The sequence below is a fragment of the Chrysemys picta genome, chromosome 18 (genome assembly GCF_011386835.1).
Source record: "Chrysemys picta bellii isolate R12L10 chromosome 18, ASM1138683v2, whole genome shotgun sequence".
NCBI lineage: Eukaryota > Metazoa > Chordata > Testudines > Emydidae > Chrysemys > Chrysemys picta.
In genome coordinates, this window is record NC_088808.1 from 23,154,901 (window position 1) to 23,174,888 (window position 19,988).

Genomic DNA, 19,988 nt, shown 5'->3' on the forward strand with positions numbered 1-19,988 from the left:
TCATTAAAAGTTAATTCGAATTGGCTTGGACATTGACAGAAACTGAGAACTAAAGATAAATGGCAATCAAGCTGTGGGAAGGTGCCTACTAGGGTGCTGGAGGAGTTGATTTGGGTCCCAACCTTATTTAAAATCTTAATTAATTAATAATCAGGAAGAGAATGTGAAATTTACCGAAGGAATTAAAATGGGAGCTGTTGTGAACCCCTAAATGGACACATACTTAAAACACAAGAAAGCAGAAAAGGTCAAAACCCTGCATGAGCAGGAAATAATATTAATATTAATAATTATTAGCATTTGTATTACTATAGCACCTAGGAACCCTAGTCATGGACAATCATCCCACTGTGTGTTAGACACAGTACACACACAAAACAAAAAGTCCCTGGCTCCAAAGAGCTTACAATCGAAGAATAAGAGAAGAGACCACAGAGGCATACAGACAGATAGTGGAATACAAGGAAACAATTAGACAGTATTGATCAGCATAGCAGGCAGTGAATGAAGGGATTTATCCTGGAAAATAAAGCTAATACAAACTTGTTTTGGGGAAACAATTCAAAATTCAGATAAATCAATGCAAATGGAGACAGATACTTTGAAAAAAACAGTTATACTGAAAGAGAGCAAGGGATGATTGTGGACACCAAACAACCTAGATAAGAGCTATCTTCTCATTTGGGAGCTGCACACAAAGAGGTATCATGGCCCAGGATGACGTCATGTCCCTTGTGAGCACATACCTAGAATAACACTCAGCTGATAGTACAAGAAACAATTTAAATGAAATTAAAAGAAATGCAGCAAAATGTTTAAAGGACGGGAAGAACAGACTTCTGAGGAAAGACAGAGTCAAATACATACAGTTTGACTAAATGACGACAAAGTAAAGACAACACTCTCTATAAAAAGAACGAGGAGTACTTGTGGCACCTTATGGACTAACAAATTTATTTGGGAATAAAACCCACTTCATCAGATGCATGGAGTGGAAAATATAGTAGGAACACACACACGCACACACCATGAAAAGATGGGGGTTGCCATACCAACTCTAATGAGACAAATCAATTAAAGTGGGCTATTATCAGCAGGAGAAAAAACATTTGTAGTGATAATCAGGATGGCCCATTTCAAACAGTTGACAAGAAGGTGTGAGTAACAGTAGGGGGGGAAATTAGCATGGGGAAATAGTTTTTAGTTTGTGTAATGACCCATCCACTCCCAGTCTTTATTCAAATCTAATTTAATGGTGTCCAGTTTGCAAATTAATTCCAGTTCTGCAGTTTCTCATTGGAGTCGGTTTTTGAAGGTTTTTTGTTGAAGAATTGTGACTTTTAGGTCTGTACTTGAGTGTCCAGGGAGGTTGAAGTGGTCTCCGACTGGTTTTTGAATGTTATAATTCTTGACGTCTGATTTGTGTCCATTTATTTTTTTGCGTAGAGACTGTCCGGTTTGGCCAATGTACATGGCAGAGGGGCATTACTGGCACATGATGGCATATATCACATTGGTAGATGTGCAGGTGAACGAGCACCTGATAGTGTGACTGATGTGATTAGGTCCTATGATGGTGTCCCTTGAATAGATATGTGGACAGAGTTGGCAATGGGCTTTGTTGAAATGGGCCATCCTGATTATCACTACAAAAGTTTTTTTTCCTCCTGCTGATAATAGCCCACCTTAGTTGATTTGTCTCGATAGAGTTGGTATGGCAACGCACATCTTTTCATGTTCTCTGTATATATATATATATCTTCCTTCTGTATTTTCCACTCCATGCATCTGATAAAGTGGGTTTTCGCCTACAAAAGCTTATGCCCAAATAAATTTGTTAGTCTCTAAGGTGCCACAAGTACTCCTCATTCTTTTTGCTGATACAGACTAACACAACTATCACTCTGACACACTCTCTATGTGTATCTAAAAGGTGTACACTCCAAGGACATGCAGGAGTTTAGGGTGACCTACAGACATAATGGAATGAAATAAAACAAAGGGAAAGTCAGAATGAACATTAGGAAGCTTGTCTTAACTGTGGGACTTATTAGGTTGCAGAGTAGTCTCTAGAAGGCAGTGGAGTTATCTGCAACTGGACAAGCCACTGAGTTATATATTGTACTACAGGGAACCAGTGATTGGCAGAGGAAATGGTCTAGGTGAGCTAACAGATCATTGTCTCTAATTTCAATTCTTAAACTAAGACTTGCCTTGCAACACAACAAGGCACAACAGGCTGCCCCATCAGAATTCCATGTTGGGGAAATAAGTCTCAATTGTGAATCTAGTTTCTGTGGTTCGTGCCAGAGCCTTTAATGTATTTTCAATGCAGTTTTTGTTGGCTTGTTTTAACACATGGATAACTGTTAGTATGTGAACAACAAAACCTGTTTTTGGAGTTAACGTGTGGCTGATTGGGCATCAAGAATGAAGACAGGGACTATATTTTAAACATGTCTCATTTTTAGCCCATGGACTAAAAGCTACTGAAGTCTAGGGATGAAACAGATTTGGATAAGCTGCGAGGATACAAGAGGAAATACTGAGACTCTCTGGAAGGGAGCCAAGGCTCTGTGCACCATGATACAGCCACACAAAACCAGTAGTTTTTTTTAATGGCAAAAATGTAACCATAAAGGTGAATAAAAATAGATTTTACAATTTACAACTCAAAAAACAGATGTGGTTTTTGGGTTTTTTTTCCTTCAATTTTTTGAAAATCACTCCTAGGCTGAGACCCTGTATGCCACGTATAAGCCCACAGTTGACTTTTATGACTGAGCTATATACCACTATGTTAGAAAGCCAAAGCCTTACGATATACACTATAGCTAGAGGAGAGATGTTAGAATATTTAACATTATTATATTTAAAATAAATAAATAATCTACCATAGTTACAGAACCCAGTATTGTAGTGCAACCCTGTGAAAAGTATTTGCCGATCTCATGGAATATGAATCCCTGCCTGTTTTGTGCCATTAGAGATCCATCTGTCTTGATTATTAGGGCCTCAGGCTCTCCATTTCCTAATAAATTTACACTGGGATTCAGAGACTTATTGCTGATCACAACATCAAGAAGAGTTTCCCTAAACCTCTGACTGCTAGAAGCTGGGACTGGACGACAGAGGATGGATCATGTGATAATTTGCTCTGTTCAGTTCATTCCCTCTGAAGCATCTGGCACCGGCAACTGTCAGAAGATAGGATACGGGGCTAGATGGACCATTGGTCTGACACAGTATGGTCATTTTTATGTTCTTAAGGGTTACAGCAATTAGGTGAAGGAGGGAAACACACCATTTTCTATAATATTTCTGATAACTAAGACAAGAAAATATCTAAGAAGCAAATAGTATGCAATAGTATCTAATAGTATGCAAAACCCTGAGAAAGGGGATGGGAGGATTTTCTTGTCACCTATAAATGAGGCAATGGGAGAGGGTTAACCTTAAAATAGGACTGAACCATACAAAAAACCAATTGATTCTTTGGGATGTAATCAGCACAAAAATCCAAGGGTCCAAAAGTATTCAGTGTATCACACAAGAGTAATAACGTAGCAGTTTTAGCAATGTTTATGAGGGTATCATTTAGCGGTGTCTGACCTCTGCTTCTATGTTTAGGCCTCTCTCTATATTTTTACCCAGGCCGCACCCCATGAAGACTGCTACTTTTGCTTTTCTATGTAGGTTTGTATAAGGTCACCTGTTATGTGGTATCTGTGAGTCTTCGAATGTCAGTAACTTGCCTTTATTAACAGAGGAACATGTGTATACAGGAAAAGCGAGGAGTCAAAGCCCTAGCTGGCTGCAAGAATTCTTTATGATACTGTGCCATGAGAGCTCGTTTGGTGATTTTCCAAGTGTAACCAGTTTGTTGGAATCTCAAAACCTTTCTTTCCTGTTAACTTATTTAAATAGATACCATGCTTTTTGTGGATGGTGCACAGTGTTATTAAGAAAGAATCCCCAGTAAACACTCACTGTATTGGTTCAGTTCTAATTCTTAAAAAGGTTCTTCAGTAACGTGGGTTTGTCTGTCCTTGTGCTAGTCTCCGTATGCCTGTTTCCCATCTTGACCATGTTTTATCAGTTTACCTGTTCTATTCCTTACGCACCACTCAAAACAAGACATTTAGGGGAAAGCACTATTCTAATACTAAGAACTTTATATAGTGCTGAAATGTACAGTGCACTTGTAAAAACATACAATAAGACACTCTCTGCTCTCAAGAGCTCACAATCTAACGCAGCATTTCACAGCCAAAAGGGGTTTTAAAATTATTATTAGACTGTGATCTATATCACTGCCCTTGCATGTTGACCAGATCTTCAAGTATACGCATCTGCATTCATGTCTCTTGTGCTGCTGTGCACAGATTGGTAGATTCACGATTATGGTAAAACACAGTTCTCCTTTGGAAACAGAAGGACATTTTTTTAAATTAGTAAATGGAGGAAACTACAGATTTGGAAGTTTGGTCCATATGCTTGACCAAAGCTCTTGGATATGGAAACTGGAATAGAATAGAAAACAGGCTTTTAAGCAAGACTGATGTCCAGATACTATAAATACAGATGCAGCTAGTTTGTAGATTTTTAGTACTTCCTGGACTATTTTAGATAATGCAGCAAGAATAGCATTTCCCAGTCTATTTTCACTTCTGGACCCAAATCAGGAAGTGCAATTATCCCTTCACCCCTCATATCACACTTCCTTGAAAAAAATCAGGAGCAGTTAAATATTTAGGTTTGATTCAAGTTTTGACCAAAGGGTTGGGTTACTTTTTCTGGACCCATTCACCCATCCCCACTTACAGGTTGCAAACTAACAGTGGTTTACCAATGACTCTATCGAAGTTTATTTTATGTCCCTGAACGCTGAGATAAATCTGTTAAAAAATTCGCATTTAGGGGCATATTCTTAGTAGTCCCACCAACACTAATGGAGATCAAGCAGCTACTGCATCATGCAATGAGCTGAGAATATGTTTGTTAAACTAACACTTTGTCTGTATTTCTAAGTATCTATAATTTTCCTGGTAGAGGAACATTAATCAATTTGAAAAGCAAAAGCTCATTGTTGATTTATTTTTAATTCTCTTTGAATCACTTGTAGGGACATGTGAGGTTGGGTTTGTAAAAGCAGAACTGTATCATCAGCATTTAGCTTAAATTGGGTGGTGTCAAAACCCTGTTTCAAGTAACAAAAATGACACAGATCTTCTCTTCAGACTAATGTATAATATTAATACTTCGCTGTAACCTTTAATGCATTACGAAGTGGAATGTGAGGACAGTGAAGTCACTTGTCACTTATAAAATTGAGCTTTTGAAATGTCACATCATATCATTAGCTACTGATCCATGAGTTACATAGTCACATTTCTGCATAGCCTGGAAGAATCCACTTACATTTATACTTTTGACTGAAAAAATACACAATTTAGACTGAAGGCAACATCGTATCGGCAAACAACATTAAAAATTGTTGAATTGGTTTAGAAAGGATATTTTAGTTATCAGAGTACAAAGCATAAAATGTAAAGAAAAGGTTTGGGGAAAAGTAATCTTTAAGAGTAATTTTTCTCCATTCTTTTAGGTAAATGTTTTATATTCTATCATTTATTTTTGTATGGATTCCAAAGCTATTCTAGAAACATTTTCACAAACGATTACTGAAGTGCATGCTAGAGAGACTTTACTTCCGTTAGATACTTCATGTACACAAAGTATACATAATTTGTTTAATATTGTTTCAAAAGCTAGTAAAGAAAGATGTGCACGTTTGAATTTGCATCTTAAATCTTAAATTTCAGTGCAAGAAAATGATCCCATCAAAAATCATACTCAGGGTATGTGTACACTGCATGCTTCTTTCGGCAACGTGCAGTGTACATACCTGAATAGCCCAGCAAGCATAGATTATTAATTGCAGAGGCATGGCATAGGCAAGTAAAGACACTTAAAGGGTGAGGTCTGATCTCAAGTACCCTACATGGTTCTCTCTTTGCCCAAGACATGTCTCCCTCTCTACATGGCTATTTTTAGCAATGTAGTATCCTGCTGCTTCTCACCTGTTGGAGCCTTTCCCTGCTACAGGAAAAGACTCCAGCAATGAGGAAAGGCTACGGCAGGGCAGAGGCAGTGGGGAAAGGATCTACTGCGGGGAGGCAGTAGGGAAAGGCTTGGCCTTTCCCCACCGCTTCCTCCCGCAAGCATCTTCCCCTCCTGCAGTGAAGGGCTCCAGCAGCAGGGAGCTTTCCCAGCGGCCTCCCTTCTGCCGGAGCCTCTCACTAATGTGTAGCTACACACCACAGTGCGGACATGGTGTGCTTTTCATTGCAACATGTAGCTACACTTACACCACATGTCACTGCCAGTGGTGTCGTATAGTGCAGACATAGACTTAGTGGGAAAATAAAGAAGCCAGTATGTGTAAAATTTGCCTAAAGTAATTAGACATGATGAATATTCATCAGAAAGCAATTATCAATCCTATGTAATGAGATTTTGCCCTCAAGCTTTTGAATATCCTAGGATAGTAAACAAAACTACATCAGCTAGTTAAATTACAGCACCACACAAATCAGCACCTTATTCTACATGTTGTAAAACAAGACACTAACCGTGCAGTGACACATAAACCAAGTAAAAACTTTGTAAGAACTACTTTAAATGATCTAAATATTAGTATAACTAACTAACAGCTAAAAACAATTTCTAGAAAACAGGAGAAACTCAAAAAAAAAAAAAGCCAATCAAGATTCCGAGCATGGAGGAAACATCCCTATGTAAGCACCTAGCCAGGGAAAGGAAGGAATGGAGGCATTTGGGGGCTGCACAGCTTATCCTTACATCGGCTCTGACCTCTCAGTACCACAATGGGGTATTTGTGCGGTCCCAATGGGCTCTGTTATCATAGAAGGTTCCCAAAGCTGAAGAGCACCATTGCATGGCCGTGAGTATGCAAGCACCCTACAAACAGGAATATGGAGAAGCTACCTTGAAAAATGTGTAATGTACTATAACTTCATGCCAGGCGTTAAAGCCCCACCACATAATTTCATTAAATTTCCTCTTTGATTCAGGTTAAAAAAAAAAAAAAAAGCCAGACACAATTCAAATGATACTGCCCTAGTGTGGTGTTAATTGTAAAAGCCTAAATGATATGGGGAGAGAATGCTGCATCACATCTCCTGGTAGATAGTGTTAATTTAAAACATCATAGCCACTGACATCAATTGAGTGAAACATACTGAGGAAGCATTGTCACCAGGACAAAACTGACTAACCTATGTCACCAACTGACTTCTAGTAATATATTAACACCTATACAAGAGAATATGGAAATATTCAGGAGAGAGATTATGCCACCATGCAGAGCTTATGCCACTATGTTAATTTTACACAATTTATATACTCTAACATTTAGGCACCATTCATTATCATCATGTTCCTATTATGCCTCTGGCATTTAGGGCAGTGACGAAGCTCCTCCACCCCTGTCTGTTTCTGGCAAGTCTTTCAACGGTTCCCCAGCTGTGCCTCAGGCTTTTCAGCTCGGCTTCCACAGCTCTTTGCTATGTTGTTTTCGGGCAGCCTCATTTTCACTTGCCTTCGGGTGTCCATCTTATTGCTATTTTGGTGATGGAATCAGTTTTCATCCAAAGTACATGGCCAATCCATCTCCAACGCCTCCTGACGATGGTGCTCGTATCTTCTTGGCTGCACTGTGTGAATAGGTCTTGGTTTGAGATTGTTCTGGGCCAAAAGATACAGAGGATTTTTCTGAGTCAGGTTGTATGAAGTGAAGACAGTTTGGACATGTCATACTTTCTTATTCCCCAGCATTCTGCACTATAAAGTAGTGTTGAAAGTACTGATAAATCTTGAGTTTGGTTTTGGTGCTGTATTTTGATGTTTTCCAGACTGTATTAAGCTCCTGAATGTGTTCCTGGCTTTACTGATTCTGTTCTGGATGTACTGGAATGTTCCACCATCCTGGTTGATGGTGCTGCCCAAGTATGTGAATCTTTCTACACTGGTGAGAATATGATCCTCTAGCCGCACTGGTGATGGTGAGGCAATATTAAAATGTTATGATAATGCCTCTTGGCATGTCTTCTGTGTACACCGCATTACCCGGTCGATGGCAATGTTGAAGAGGATTGCAGACATGACATACCCCTGATGTACTCCTGTTTTGACTTCAAAACTGAGCTTACTGTGATCAACACTGCATGTAAAGTTGGAATAGAAGTTTTTGATGATGTTCATTATACGGAAAGGAATTCCATATGCCCACAGAATGCGTCATAGGCTGGTCCTGTGAATGCTATCAAAAGCCTTCTCAAAGTCAATTAAGTTTATGTAGAGTTGTCGTTGCCATTCTAAGCATCGTGCTATTATGTTTCATAAAGTGAAGATCTGGTCTGTGCATCCATGCCCTTACCAAAAACCGGCTTGCTCTTTTCTGAGAACGTTATCAATTGCCTCTGATATACGCTGGACTGTGATCTTATACAATACCCGGCTTGGCACAGACAAAAGTGTGATACCACGCCAGTTATTACAATCACTAAGAGCTCTTTTCTTAGGCACTATTACATGAATTTAAAGGTATATCAAAAGTCCCACAATAAAGAGGAACAAAGCTCTTAGTAGCCACCATTCAGTGAAGCTGGAAAAGCCCAGCTATGCAACAGGAGGAAAAACCCTAGAGCTCTGCTTTCCAGCAGACACAGATATGATCATTCCACAACAACAGCGTAAGAGAGGAAGGGATAAAAAAACTGCACAGAACACTGATCACGTTCTGCATCTTTACTCGGTGAGCTGTTTTAACAAAGGTGTCTAAATGAGGCATTAACTAGAGTGTTTGGTTTTTAACTAACAGAGAAAGTTTGTCTATTGATAAATACTTTGAAAATAGAGGGCAGGAAAAATTAAATATATTGCTGATGTAATAAATATTTGGAAGATAACAATGACCAATTTTCAGCAACACCAGCGACTCTACTGTTTTTAATCAGAAAGTGATGACTCATCCATGGCATGAGGACTGAAGAGAATTGTATTTCTTGTTATGAAGTGCCACACAGGAACATGGTAGCTGGTTGTTTCCGCTAAGAGTTTTGTATAAGGTAGGTGTATCAATGAACCATCAAAACTTCACATCAACACATTGGGGTTGGTTCTGTCAGAAGCATCTGCAAGGAGACAGGCTGGAAATATCAAATTATTCCATGTAGACGTCTCAATTGGTTCCTGGCCAATGGGAGCTGCGGAGCTAGTGCTCAGGGCGGGGCAAGTGCGCAGAACTGCCTAGTTGTGCCACTGCCTAGGCACAGCAGGGACAGGTCGCTGTTTCCGGGGAGCCGCCTGGGGTGAGCACCCCCCGGCTCCAACACCCCAAAACTCCTCCTCTGCCCCAACCCCTTGCCCCGAACCTCCTCCTGCACCCAAACTCCCATCTAGAGCCCACGCACTGGACCCCCTCCCGTACCCCTGCACCCAAACTCCCTCCCTCTTCGTTAACCGGAATTTTTCACTTACCAGTACCCCCCATTCCCCCAACATGCTGGATTAAAAGGCTTTTACTGTAGTAAAGCAAATGCACAACACAATTCCCGACTTGCACCATGAGACTGGCAAGTTCCCAAGCAAGAACCTCTATGTAATTTCCTGAAGTTCTGTGCATACTATGACTTTGATGTGTATTCTCTAAAGCATTAAGAGACATCTGGAAAAAACTGTTTAAGAAGTCTTTTTCATTTAAAAATAGCTTCAGGGAGCATCAATTTGATTATTTCCTATTATGATAACTTAAGATTTTAAAACTTAGCAATAAAAAGATTAACTAAACATGATGCTCAATATTGAAGACATCTGAGGGTAAGCTGTCATTTATTTCTGAGATGTAATCCTACCTTCTATCTGGCATGAAACCAAATTGCACCATCCTGGGTAGACACCAGGAGTGCCCTTCAATTTTGCCAAGATAATGGTTACTAAAGAAATAGCTTAGTTGATGCAGAACTCATTTGATTAGTGACTGTTATACAGAAAACAAGCTGTTAATAATAAGACAACCTGAGAAATGACAGACTATCAAAGCTATAGGATTTCAGCAGGTTAAAATGAGATCAGTTCCACTACCTCAGTTCCCTACAGCAGCTGCAGGAGAATCATGCAAAAATACAGCCAGTTGAGACATATAAACTGATCACTGGCATAACTCACTTTTAAAATTTCACATTTAAAATTCAAAAGTTGTTGTGTGTGTAAATGAATCAACAGAAGGGTTTTTGTCATTCTTATTCAGAAAAATTAAAGACTGATGACAAAACATGGAGCAATTTCCAAATGTGTTTTGTTGCCTTTCTCTAGATGTCTCATTGTGTGCACTTATTATTGTATTAAGATTGCAATGTGAGATTTAAAAATGGAATTTATACTGGAAACAATCAAAACACCTTGACTATTTATAAGTCCAACCATTCTAAATTTACTCAAGTTACCAGCATAACACTGAAAGGCATTTAAGGGCTCTGTGATGGAGTAGAACTCCCATAGCAGGTTGTGGATGCAGGTTAAGATTGAGGTGCTTTGGCAAAGTTGTCAGAGAAAGTGGGATAGTGCTCATGGGAAGGAAGAGGTGGTGTCTTGCAAGGCAAGACTAAGGTGCTGGCAATCTAATTTCAAGGGGTGCTGAACAGGTGAGAGAGAGAAGCATGCACACCTCTTCACTGCACCATGACTGTCCATAGCCAGTTCTATTAGGCACACACTACCATTTTCACGAGTGCCATGTTCACTTATTTTTAAAATGTTGGAACTTAGAGAATGTATCTTAGTGCATTTTACCTTTATGAGATGGTTATGGACAGAACTGGCTGACAAGCTCTCAACTCGTAGAGACCACCAGGCTGCTTACTTTGGCCATCTTTTCTATATTCTATATTTATACTGCATGTATTACAGTGAATAGTTATAACAACTTATTAGGGCAGGGCTGTAAGGGCAAGCTATGTGGAACTTAGAATACTGGCTAGAAGATGTACTGCACTTCCTCTCTCTTTCAGTTACAACATGCAAACACAAAGAGGCCTTTGCTATATGCATGCACTCAGTTTTATGCATTCTGGATTAATTTGGTCTTTGTACGAGGAATTAGATCACAAAATGAATAGTTAAAATTCAGCTTGTGAATACTCAGTAAAATTCACAGTTCAGCATTTAGTGTTTTGAGGAGTGAATTATGTTGCCAGTTGAAAAAAAAACCATGCAAAATGGCAATAACTTTCCACGGGTTCAATGACAAACAATCCACACGTAATAATTAATAGGTTAGATCTCAGCACTTAATTACCCCAAATCTTATTTAACTTGCCAATATTAAGAGCTCTTCAATCATTTCAGGAGACATTGTAGCACAAGATATTTCATTCCACTTTTAAGGTTTCTGCTTATTCTTCTCTACTTTACTTGATATTACATTGAAATCATAAGTGTTAAACAAATTAATTGCAAACAGTTCCATTTTTTAAAAAACAAGACCCTGAGTGTACTTTGAGAATTCGCAGAGTTTGGTAAGTTTCCAGTTACAAGGTCTTGGCTTCTGCTGAGCACAGTTTGAAATAAAATAATGCAGCTTGTTCCTACTGCTGGATCATGCAGAGCCGAGTGTGCAGGCAAGGAATCACTGGCTCTCACCCAAGACTTCAAACCTGGCTTAAACTGTCACTCCAATCTCAGTGCAGTTTATATATATAGTTGTAAGATACAAATGTATAGTAAGGCTAACTCTCCCCCGAAGAGCCAGATATGCTTTTATCTTGGACAGAGGCAAAGAAAGAGAAATAGGAGAAAGATGATAAGGAAGGAAAACACAAGCCTACTTATGAAAGAGCTTATTAAGGAAAGCAAAGTGACAGGTAAGTAATGCTTCTTTCCAGCCTACCTTACCAAGGGGTGGATCATGCCAACGAAGCGCACAGGCTCTATAGTTGGGAGACCCTTACCTTACCTTGATGCCGCCCCATCCCCCTTCCAAAATTTATAATACTACGTTTATAAATCACTTTTCCCTGAACCAACCCCACCTCCTCCATGCCCACACAAACTGATATACATCCTTGTCCTGGGTCTGTAGCTTCGCTCACTCTGACCCTATGGCAAAACCATAATGTTGGGTGTATATAAAAGTGCACTGCATAGGTCTGTCTATCTAACGGTTTTCTATAAAGTCCATCATTGTAGTGTTTAAGTGCTATTGGTTCTTTATGGGTTTTGGTCACAAAAGTCTGAAGTTGTTAGAATGTCCCATAGATTACAATGAATCTTCTGATCTCATATTCCTTTCTTAACTAGAGAGATTATTATTTCTATCTGGAGACGGAATACAAACAGGGTTTGTTCTCTCCCCCTCCCCACCCCAATATGTACATGTTATTTTTTTATGGTTTTGGTATGTATTCTTTCAGCAGTATTTTCTGGCAGTCTACGATGCAGTTATAATCTTGCACAATCAAAATCAGACCTTTAAGAGGCCAGATACCATACAAAATGGGAATAGGTGCTCTAACTTTAGAAAGAGCCTTTCAAGTATTTAGGCTACAGCATTAGAAGGCAACATTTAGTTAACCATCCTCTGTTTACCATTCATAACAGAAACAATCAATACCCATTTACAGAGCAAAGAGAATGAAAACTTAACATTTTCTTTTATACATAAAATCACGATCTTATTGACTGATAAAACTTCAAATGCATAATGCTAAACTTTGAACTAAATCAGGCTGGGTGTTTTGGTATTGATATGCGGCCGTTTTTAGAAGAGACAGCACTTTGGAGTGCTCAGCAGCTTTCATCTTTCAGATGCTTGATGGAACCTAAGTAGCATTAAGCCTACATCTTATCAAACAAAATTGCGAAAAATATGGTTCTCTAACGTGTTAGAGCCCACCATCTGGGTTCATCAAGAGAAGGTCACCAGAAGTTCTGTCTGAAAGTATCATTTATCTATTTTTCTTTCAAATAAGTGCATGAAAAAGGGCTTCACTAACATGGTGTAAATGTTATTATACAGCATCCGTATCAAGAGAAAAACTTTTTCATTCAAACACTTGAGAGGCCAGAGAACCTCTGAAAAGTCATCTTTGCCATGGGATTTTCCACAGCCCAAGCACAGTCATAAATGTATTGTTTTTATTTATACACACCTGATTTCTGGCTAAAAAATTCTGTATATATACATACATACAATCACACAGAATTTTTTTAGCCAGAAATCAGGTATTAGCCAGAATACATCCTGACAGCATACATTTACTTCTCTGTTCTGCAACTCCCTGCTTGTGTCTGCTTATGCCAATGTACATAATGATTGTATGGCTATTAATGATTCCAGTGATTTGTGATTATTTCTCAGTATGCCAACCATGCCTCATCTCTGCAAACTGGCCCTTTGTCATATTCATTTATACAATAAATCCAACTTTAGTACAATATTCCTGCCACCCTACAAACAGTTTTAAATCAGTGATTACGCAAACTCTAGTTATCCCAGATGATCTCCAGCATAACTGGCACTTTTTAAAATGAATTGTCAAGAGAATATTCTGAAATTTACTTACAGTGCTCAGTTTACTACAGCAGATGAGGATGCGGCGTTCATATAGCATACTAGCGTAGAGATGCAGCATGTTGTTGACATCGACGGCTACAAAATACTCTGTCAGATTTCTCTAGGAAGAAAGAGGAGAGTGTTTTTGAGAAAAACTTTACAAATACAAATATCTTCAAGACAGAAGAGAACCTAAACTTCATCCTTCAATCAAACCACCACCAGAAAGTGACCTAGAGGAAGAAAACAATAGATCAGCTCAAGTCTGGGGTGATTTTGCTGCTACAGCCTGGGCTTAGTTTTGTTATTTGTTAATTAACGTTCCCAAATGCTCAGATTTCAGAAAGTTACACAGCTTAGTGTGATTTCACTCTCAACTCCTGCAACTTAAATATTGAATGAGGAGATTTTTGGTGAGGAACAGAGGTTCTCTTATGCACACAAAATATATTCCTGAAACCTGACAGTAGCCACAAATTACAGCTACTGGAGATTTCTTATTCAGCTATCTGAAATTAGCCGAGCATATAAAAATCTGCTAATGGCACTCCAGAGCAACCGTGATAATGGGGAATCACACCAGAAGCATTTAAAATACAATAAAAAAAGATTAAACTAATATTCAGCACGTATGTAGTATTTTGTGAACGTTAATACTCCCATCACCCTGGGAAGGGGAATCAGAAAGCATCCCTCTACTAGAAATTGGGAAACTGAAGCAAAGGAGAGGGGAAGCATCTTTTGCAAAACCACAGAGCATGTCCATCTAAGAGACAGAATTAGAACTCAAATGCCCAATTTCCAGTCTAGTGCTCCGCCTATGTATTTATTTTGGCTTATATTACAACAAAAAAGCCCCCTATCCAACCTCTGCATGCTCACTAAAAATGTAACATACAGAGTGAAACATTAGATACACCTCTCACACAAACACAAAAAAGGAGGGCAGAGCCAAGGGTCCTTGGCCACTACCCCTCCACTGCAATGTCTATTGCTGGATGTAGAGTGAATGGCAGAAGGAGAGGTTATTCACCTTGTGCAATAAATGAAGCTCTTTGAGCTATTTAAATCTGAAATTTCACAGTATTGTAACTGTAGGGGTCCTGACTCAAAAAGGAGTTGGGGGGGGGGGGGTCGCAAGATTATTGTAGAGTGGGTGAGGGGGTTGCGGTACTGCTACCCTTCCTTCTGTGCTGCTGCTGGCAGTGGCACTATCTTGAGAGCTGGACAACTAGAGAGCAGCGGCTGCTGGCCGGGAGCCCAGCTCTGAAGGCAGAGGTGCCACAAGCAGCAGCACAGAAGGAAGGATGGCATGGTATGGTATTGCCACCCTTACTTCTGCACTGCTGCCTTCAGAGCTGGACCCTCGGTCAGCAGCCGCCACTCTCTGGCTCCCCAGCTCTGAAAGCAACGCAGAAGTAACGGCGGCATCCTAAAATAACCTTGTGACCCCTCTGCAACTCACTTTTGGGTCAGAACCCCCAATTTGAGCAACACTGGTCTCCCCCATGAAATCTGTGTAGTATAGGGTAAAAGCACACAAAAGACCAGAGTTCACGGTCTGTGATAAATTTTTCATGGCCGTGAATTTGGTAGTTATAGTTAGTAAGTAAGTTATAGTTAAGTTATGGGTAATAGGACTTCTAGAGCCTCTCCGGGGATAGTGCTTGGAGTGTGCTATAGACCGCCAGGATCGACCCAGGATATGGATAAGGAACTATTTAATGTGCTTAGAGAAGTAATTACTAATAGAAACTGTGTAATTATGGGGGACTTTAACTTCCCGGAAATAGATTGGGGAACAAACGCTAGTAGCAATAATAGGGCTCAGATGTTCCTAGATGTGCTTGATGATCAATTCCTCCATCAAGTGGTAGCTGAACCGACGAGGGGGGAGGCCATTTTAGATTTGATTCTGGTAAGTAGTGAGGACCTCGTTGAGGAAGTGGTAGTAGGGGACAATTTGGGCTCCAGTGATCATGAGCTAATTCGGTTTAAAATACAGGGAAGGAGTAACAGAATTAAGTCAAAGACTAGGGTTTATAATTTTAAAAAGGCCAATTTTAACAAATTAAGAGGACTGGTAAGGGAAGTGGATTGGGCAAACGTATTAATGGATTTAAAGGCAGAAGAAGCCTGGGATTACTTTAAGTTAAAGATGCATGAGCTGTCGGAGGCCTGTATTCCCAAAAAGGGAAAAAGATTACCAAGCAAGAGATTTAGACCGAGCTGGATGAGCGACCGACTCAAAGGGGCGATTAGGAAAAAACAGAAAGCGTACAAAGAGTGGAAGAGGGGAGGGATCAGTAAGGAAATATACCAAAGTGAAGTCAGAGAATGTAGAGATAGAGTGAGAAAGGCCAAAGGCCGTGTAGAATTGGACCTAGCGAGGGGAATTAAAAGCAATAGTAAGAGGTTTTACAGCCACATAAACAGGAAGAAAGCAAAGAAAGAAGAAGTGGGACCGCTGAAGACTATTGCCGGAGAGGAGATTAAAGACAATCTAGGCATGGCGCAATATCTCAATGAATATTTTGCGTCAGTGTTTAATGAGGCCAATGAAGGGATTAGGGATACTAGCACCATTACAGAGGGGCGTTCGGGATGGGGGATTACCGTATCCGAGGTAGAAACAAAACTTGAACGCCTTAATGGGGCTAAGTCGGGAGGACCGGACGATCTTCATCCGAGAATATTGAAGGAATTGGCGCGGGAAATAGCAGGCCCGTTAGCGATAATATTTAATGAATCTGTAAACTCGGGGGTGGTCCCGTTAGACTGGAGAATAGCTAATGTGGTTCCTATTTTCAAAAAAGGGAAAAAAAGTGATCCGGGTAACTACAGGCCTGTTAGTTTAACATCTGTAGTGTGCAAGGTGTTAGAGAAAATTTTGAAGGAGAAATTAGTTGAGGACCTGGAGGGTAGTGGCAATTGCGATAATTTACAACATGGTTTTACGAAGGGCAGATCGTGCCAAACGAATCTGATCTCCTTCTTTGAGAAAGTAACGGATTTATTAGATAAGGGAAATGCGGTGGACCTAATATACCTGGATTTCAGTAAAGCGTTTGATACTGTACCCCATGAGGAATTATTGGTTAAACTGAAAAACATGGGGATCGATTTGAAAATCCAGAGATGGATAAGGAATTGGTTAATGGGGAGAATGCAGCGGGTCGTATTGAAGGGTGAACTGTCAGGTTGGAGGGAGGTTACCAGTGGAGTTCCCCAAGGTTCGGTTTTGGGACCCATTTTATTTAATCTATTTATAACTGACCTCGGAACCGATTGCAGGAGTAGGCTGGTAAAGTTTGCGGATGATACGAAGGTGGGAGGCGTTGTAAATTCGGAAGAGGATAGGGATATCCTGCAGGGAGACTTGAATGAGCTTGTGAATTGGAGTGTCAGAAATAGGATGAAATTTAATAGTGAAAAGTGTAAGGTGATGCATTTGGGGATGACCAATAACAATTTTAGTTACAAGATGGGGACGCATTGGTTAGAAGTAACGGAAGAGGAGAAGGACCTAGGGGTCCTTGTAGACCGCAGGATGACTATGAGTCGACAGTGTGACGTGGCGGTGAAAAAAGCCAATGCTGTCTTGGGATGCATTAGGCGAGGTATATCTAGTAGGGATAAGGAGGTCCTGCTTCCGTTGTACAAGGCGCTGGTGAGACCTCATTTGGAGTACTGTGTGCAGTTCTGGTCTCCCATGTTTAAAAAAGATGAACTCAAACTGGAACGGGTGCAGAGAAGGGCCACTAGGATGATCAGAGGAATGGAAAACCTGTCGTATGAAAGGAGACTAGAGGAGCTTGGGTTGTTTAGTCTGACAAAGCGAAGGCTGAGGGGGGATATGATTGCTATCTTTAAATATATTAGAGGGATTAATACAAGGGAGGGAGATGAATTATTCCAGCTTAGTACTAACGTGGATACGAGAACGAATGGATATAAACTGGCCGTGGGGAAGTTCAGGCTTGAAATTAGACGAAGGTTTCTGACCGTCAGAGGGGTGAAATATTGGAACAGCCTTCCGAGGGAAACGGTGGGGGCGAGGGACTTGTCTGGCTTTAAGATTAAGTTAGATAAGTTTATGGAGGGAATGGTTTAATGGTAAAACATAGTTGTCAAGGAAAACCAAGCAATGGTAGGTAAATAGCATAATGGCTAAAAGGGGTCAGGATGGAGACTCTTGCCTATATGCTCGGGGTCTTACTGATCGCCATATTTGGGGTCGGGAAGGAATTTTCCTCCAGGGCAGATTGGCTGAGCCTCTGGAGGTTTTTCGCCTTCCTCCGCAGCATGGGGCAGGGATCTCTAGCAGGAGGGTCTCTGCCGATTGAGGTCACTAATAACAGGATTGGGGACTTCAGCAGCAGAGTCCAGGGAAGGGGCGGGGACGGTTTTATGGCCTGCAGCGTGCAGGGGGTCAGACCAGATGATCATAATGGTCCCTTCTGACCTTAAAGTCTATGAGTCTATGAGTCTAGTTAGTATAGTAAGCCCTAGTTATAGCCACTAAGTGAACCCTGATGGAACTCTACATAATCCTGACTTTTTTGATGCTAGCAGATAGTCAAGGATCATTGAGAGTGAAGAATGCATGGATGAAAGATGATGATGGTCACACCAGTGGTGAAACCTTTTTCTTTTCTGCAAGTAAGAATTATGTACAGATGATTTCATACTATTTAATAACACCTGCTGAACAGGAAGTCTCTATCCCCAAGAACCATCGAGTAACCAAGCCCAATTCCCAGGATGGGATGGACAGTTCAACCTGCATCTTGAGAGAGAAGACTGGGATTGGACAGAAAACTCAGACAAATGGCAAGGTAAATCAGGTAAGGATACCAGGCCTGTCAAGGCCACACTGGAACTATTACTATGTTCTTGGCTTTGTCCTGCTTGATCTTGTTTGCCACCTTCAATATTAGGAGAGGAGATGGAAATGCGTAGAGAAGGTTCCTTGTCTATGGAATCAGGAAAGAGTTTCCCCGAGAGTAAGGGCCAAACCCTCTCGCGAGCAAAATTGTTTGCACTTCCTGCTGGTAATGGTGGCAAAGAGATCCACTTCTGGAAATCCCCAAGTCAGAAAAATGTGAGTGAGAGTCAGAGAGTCCAACTCCCCTTCATAATCAAGGGAGAAGTGTCTGCTGAGATTCCTAACTGGAGTTTTGTAGGCCTGGAACGTAAACTACTGAAGTGAGGATCTGATTGGCTATACACCAGTTCAATAGCTTTATTGCTTCAGTATAAAGGGCACCCTGGTAGGTCTATTGATGTAGAGCATACAGGCTATGTTGTTCTGTCATGTCAAGACGTTTTTGATAAGGTGTAACTTTTCACAAGGTGTAACTTAGCACGGTGCTGTCCACCCCATTCATTCACTGCTTCCACAACTAGAGAATAAGAAGGTTGGAAAAATAAAAATTCAGAGGTCTTGGCTGGGACATAATATTTTTTATCAGAAAGTTTGCAAGTTGGTGGTATTGTTGCCAGGGTCTGCCAGATGGTCTTAGAGGGTCCAACAGAGCCATGTTGATTGGCAAGGCAACATGAGCAGAGGGTGTCCATTGCAGAATATACAGGAGCTTATGATGAGACTCTCTGACCACCTCTAATGGGATCTCTAAAGAGACTGCAATATGTTTCATTATGTCTTGGAATTGTATGAAATCATCAGCCAGAGAAAGTGGAGGAGATAACCATCTCATCTAGAGAAGATGAGGAGATATTTGTTTGTGAAGTAGCCTCCTTATCTGCTCTGGCCTCCTGCTCTTCAAAGGATTCCGACACTTCACGTAATGGAGGGCATATAAATAGGGGAGGAGAATATCTCCTTCTTGGTCTCCACATGAAAAAGAGTAGGAGCTTGTGAAAATTGCTGTCTATATGCAGCTCAAGAATCCCAGCAGGGCCATTGAGGAAGTCCATAAGGCATGGGAGGCATCCCATCCAATGCTGCTTGAACCAGTGCAGAGTGGCACAAGTTCGTCTCGGAAGCGGCTCCCCTCTTTCACCAAAAGTGGCAGGAGGAAAGTCCCTTGAATGGTGAATAGGGGAATCCTGCACTGATATTTGGGAGTCGGAAGAGAACTCCTCCTTGTCTAAAGGAGGAGCTCTGCCCATCACAGAGGGTGCTGGAGAACCGAACAGTTCCAGGAAATAGTTCAGTCTTGGTGACCATGTCACTTTCAGTACCGACAGACATACAGTAACCACTAGCAGGGGAGACTCTGGCTCATCTGAAAAAAGGAAGTCTCTGGAGTATCTGAATTCCTTTGGCACCGTGTGGGGTTGAGCTGGTACAGGGCAAGGTTCCACAGTCAGTATCAAGGACATAGAC

The 19,988-nt window shown here is 40.7% G+C and overlaps 1 protein-coding gene across 19 annotated transcripts in view; it reads right to left on the bottom strand.

Moving 5' to 3' along the window:
* DENND1A (DENN domain containing 1A) overlaps positions 1–19,988 on the bottom strand; it is a 357,159-nt gene that overhangs the window by 158,678 nt on the left and 178,493 nt on the right. For 18 of the 19 annotated variants that reach the window (XM_008169422.4, XM_042854420.2, XM_065571994.1 and 15 more), the window contains one exon: positions 13,647–13,757. In XM_008169422.4, coding sequence (XP_008167644.1) covers positions 13,647–13,757 — 111 coding nt within the window. The remainder of the gene's footprint in view (positions 1–13,646; positions 13,758–19,988) is intronic. The other variant, XM_065571999.1, reaches the window with a different exon arrangement.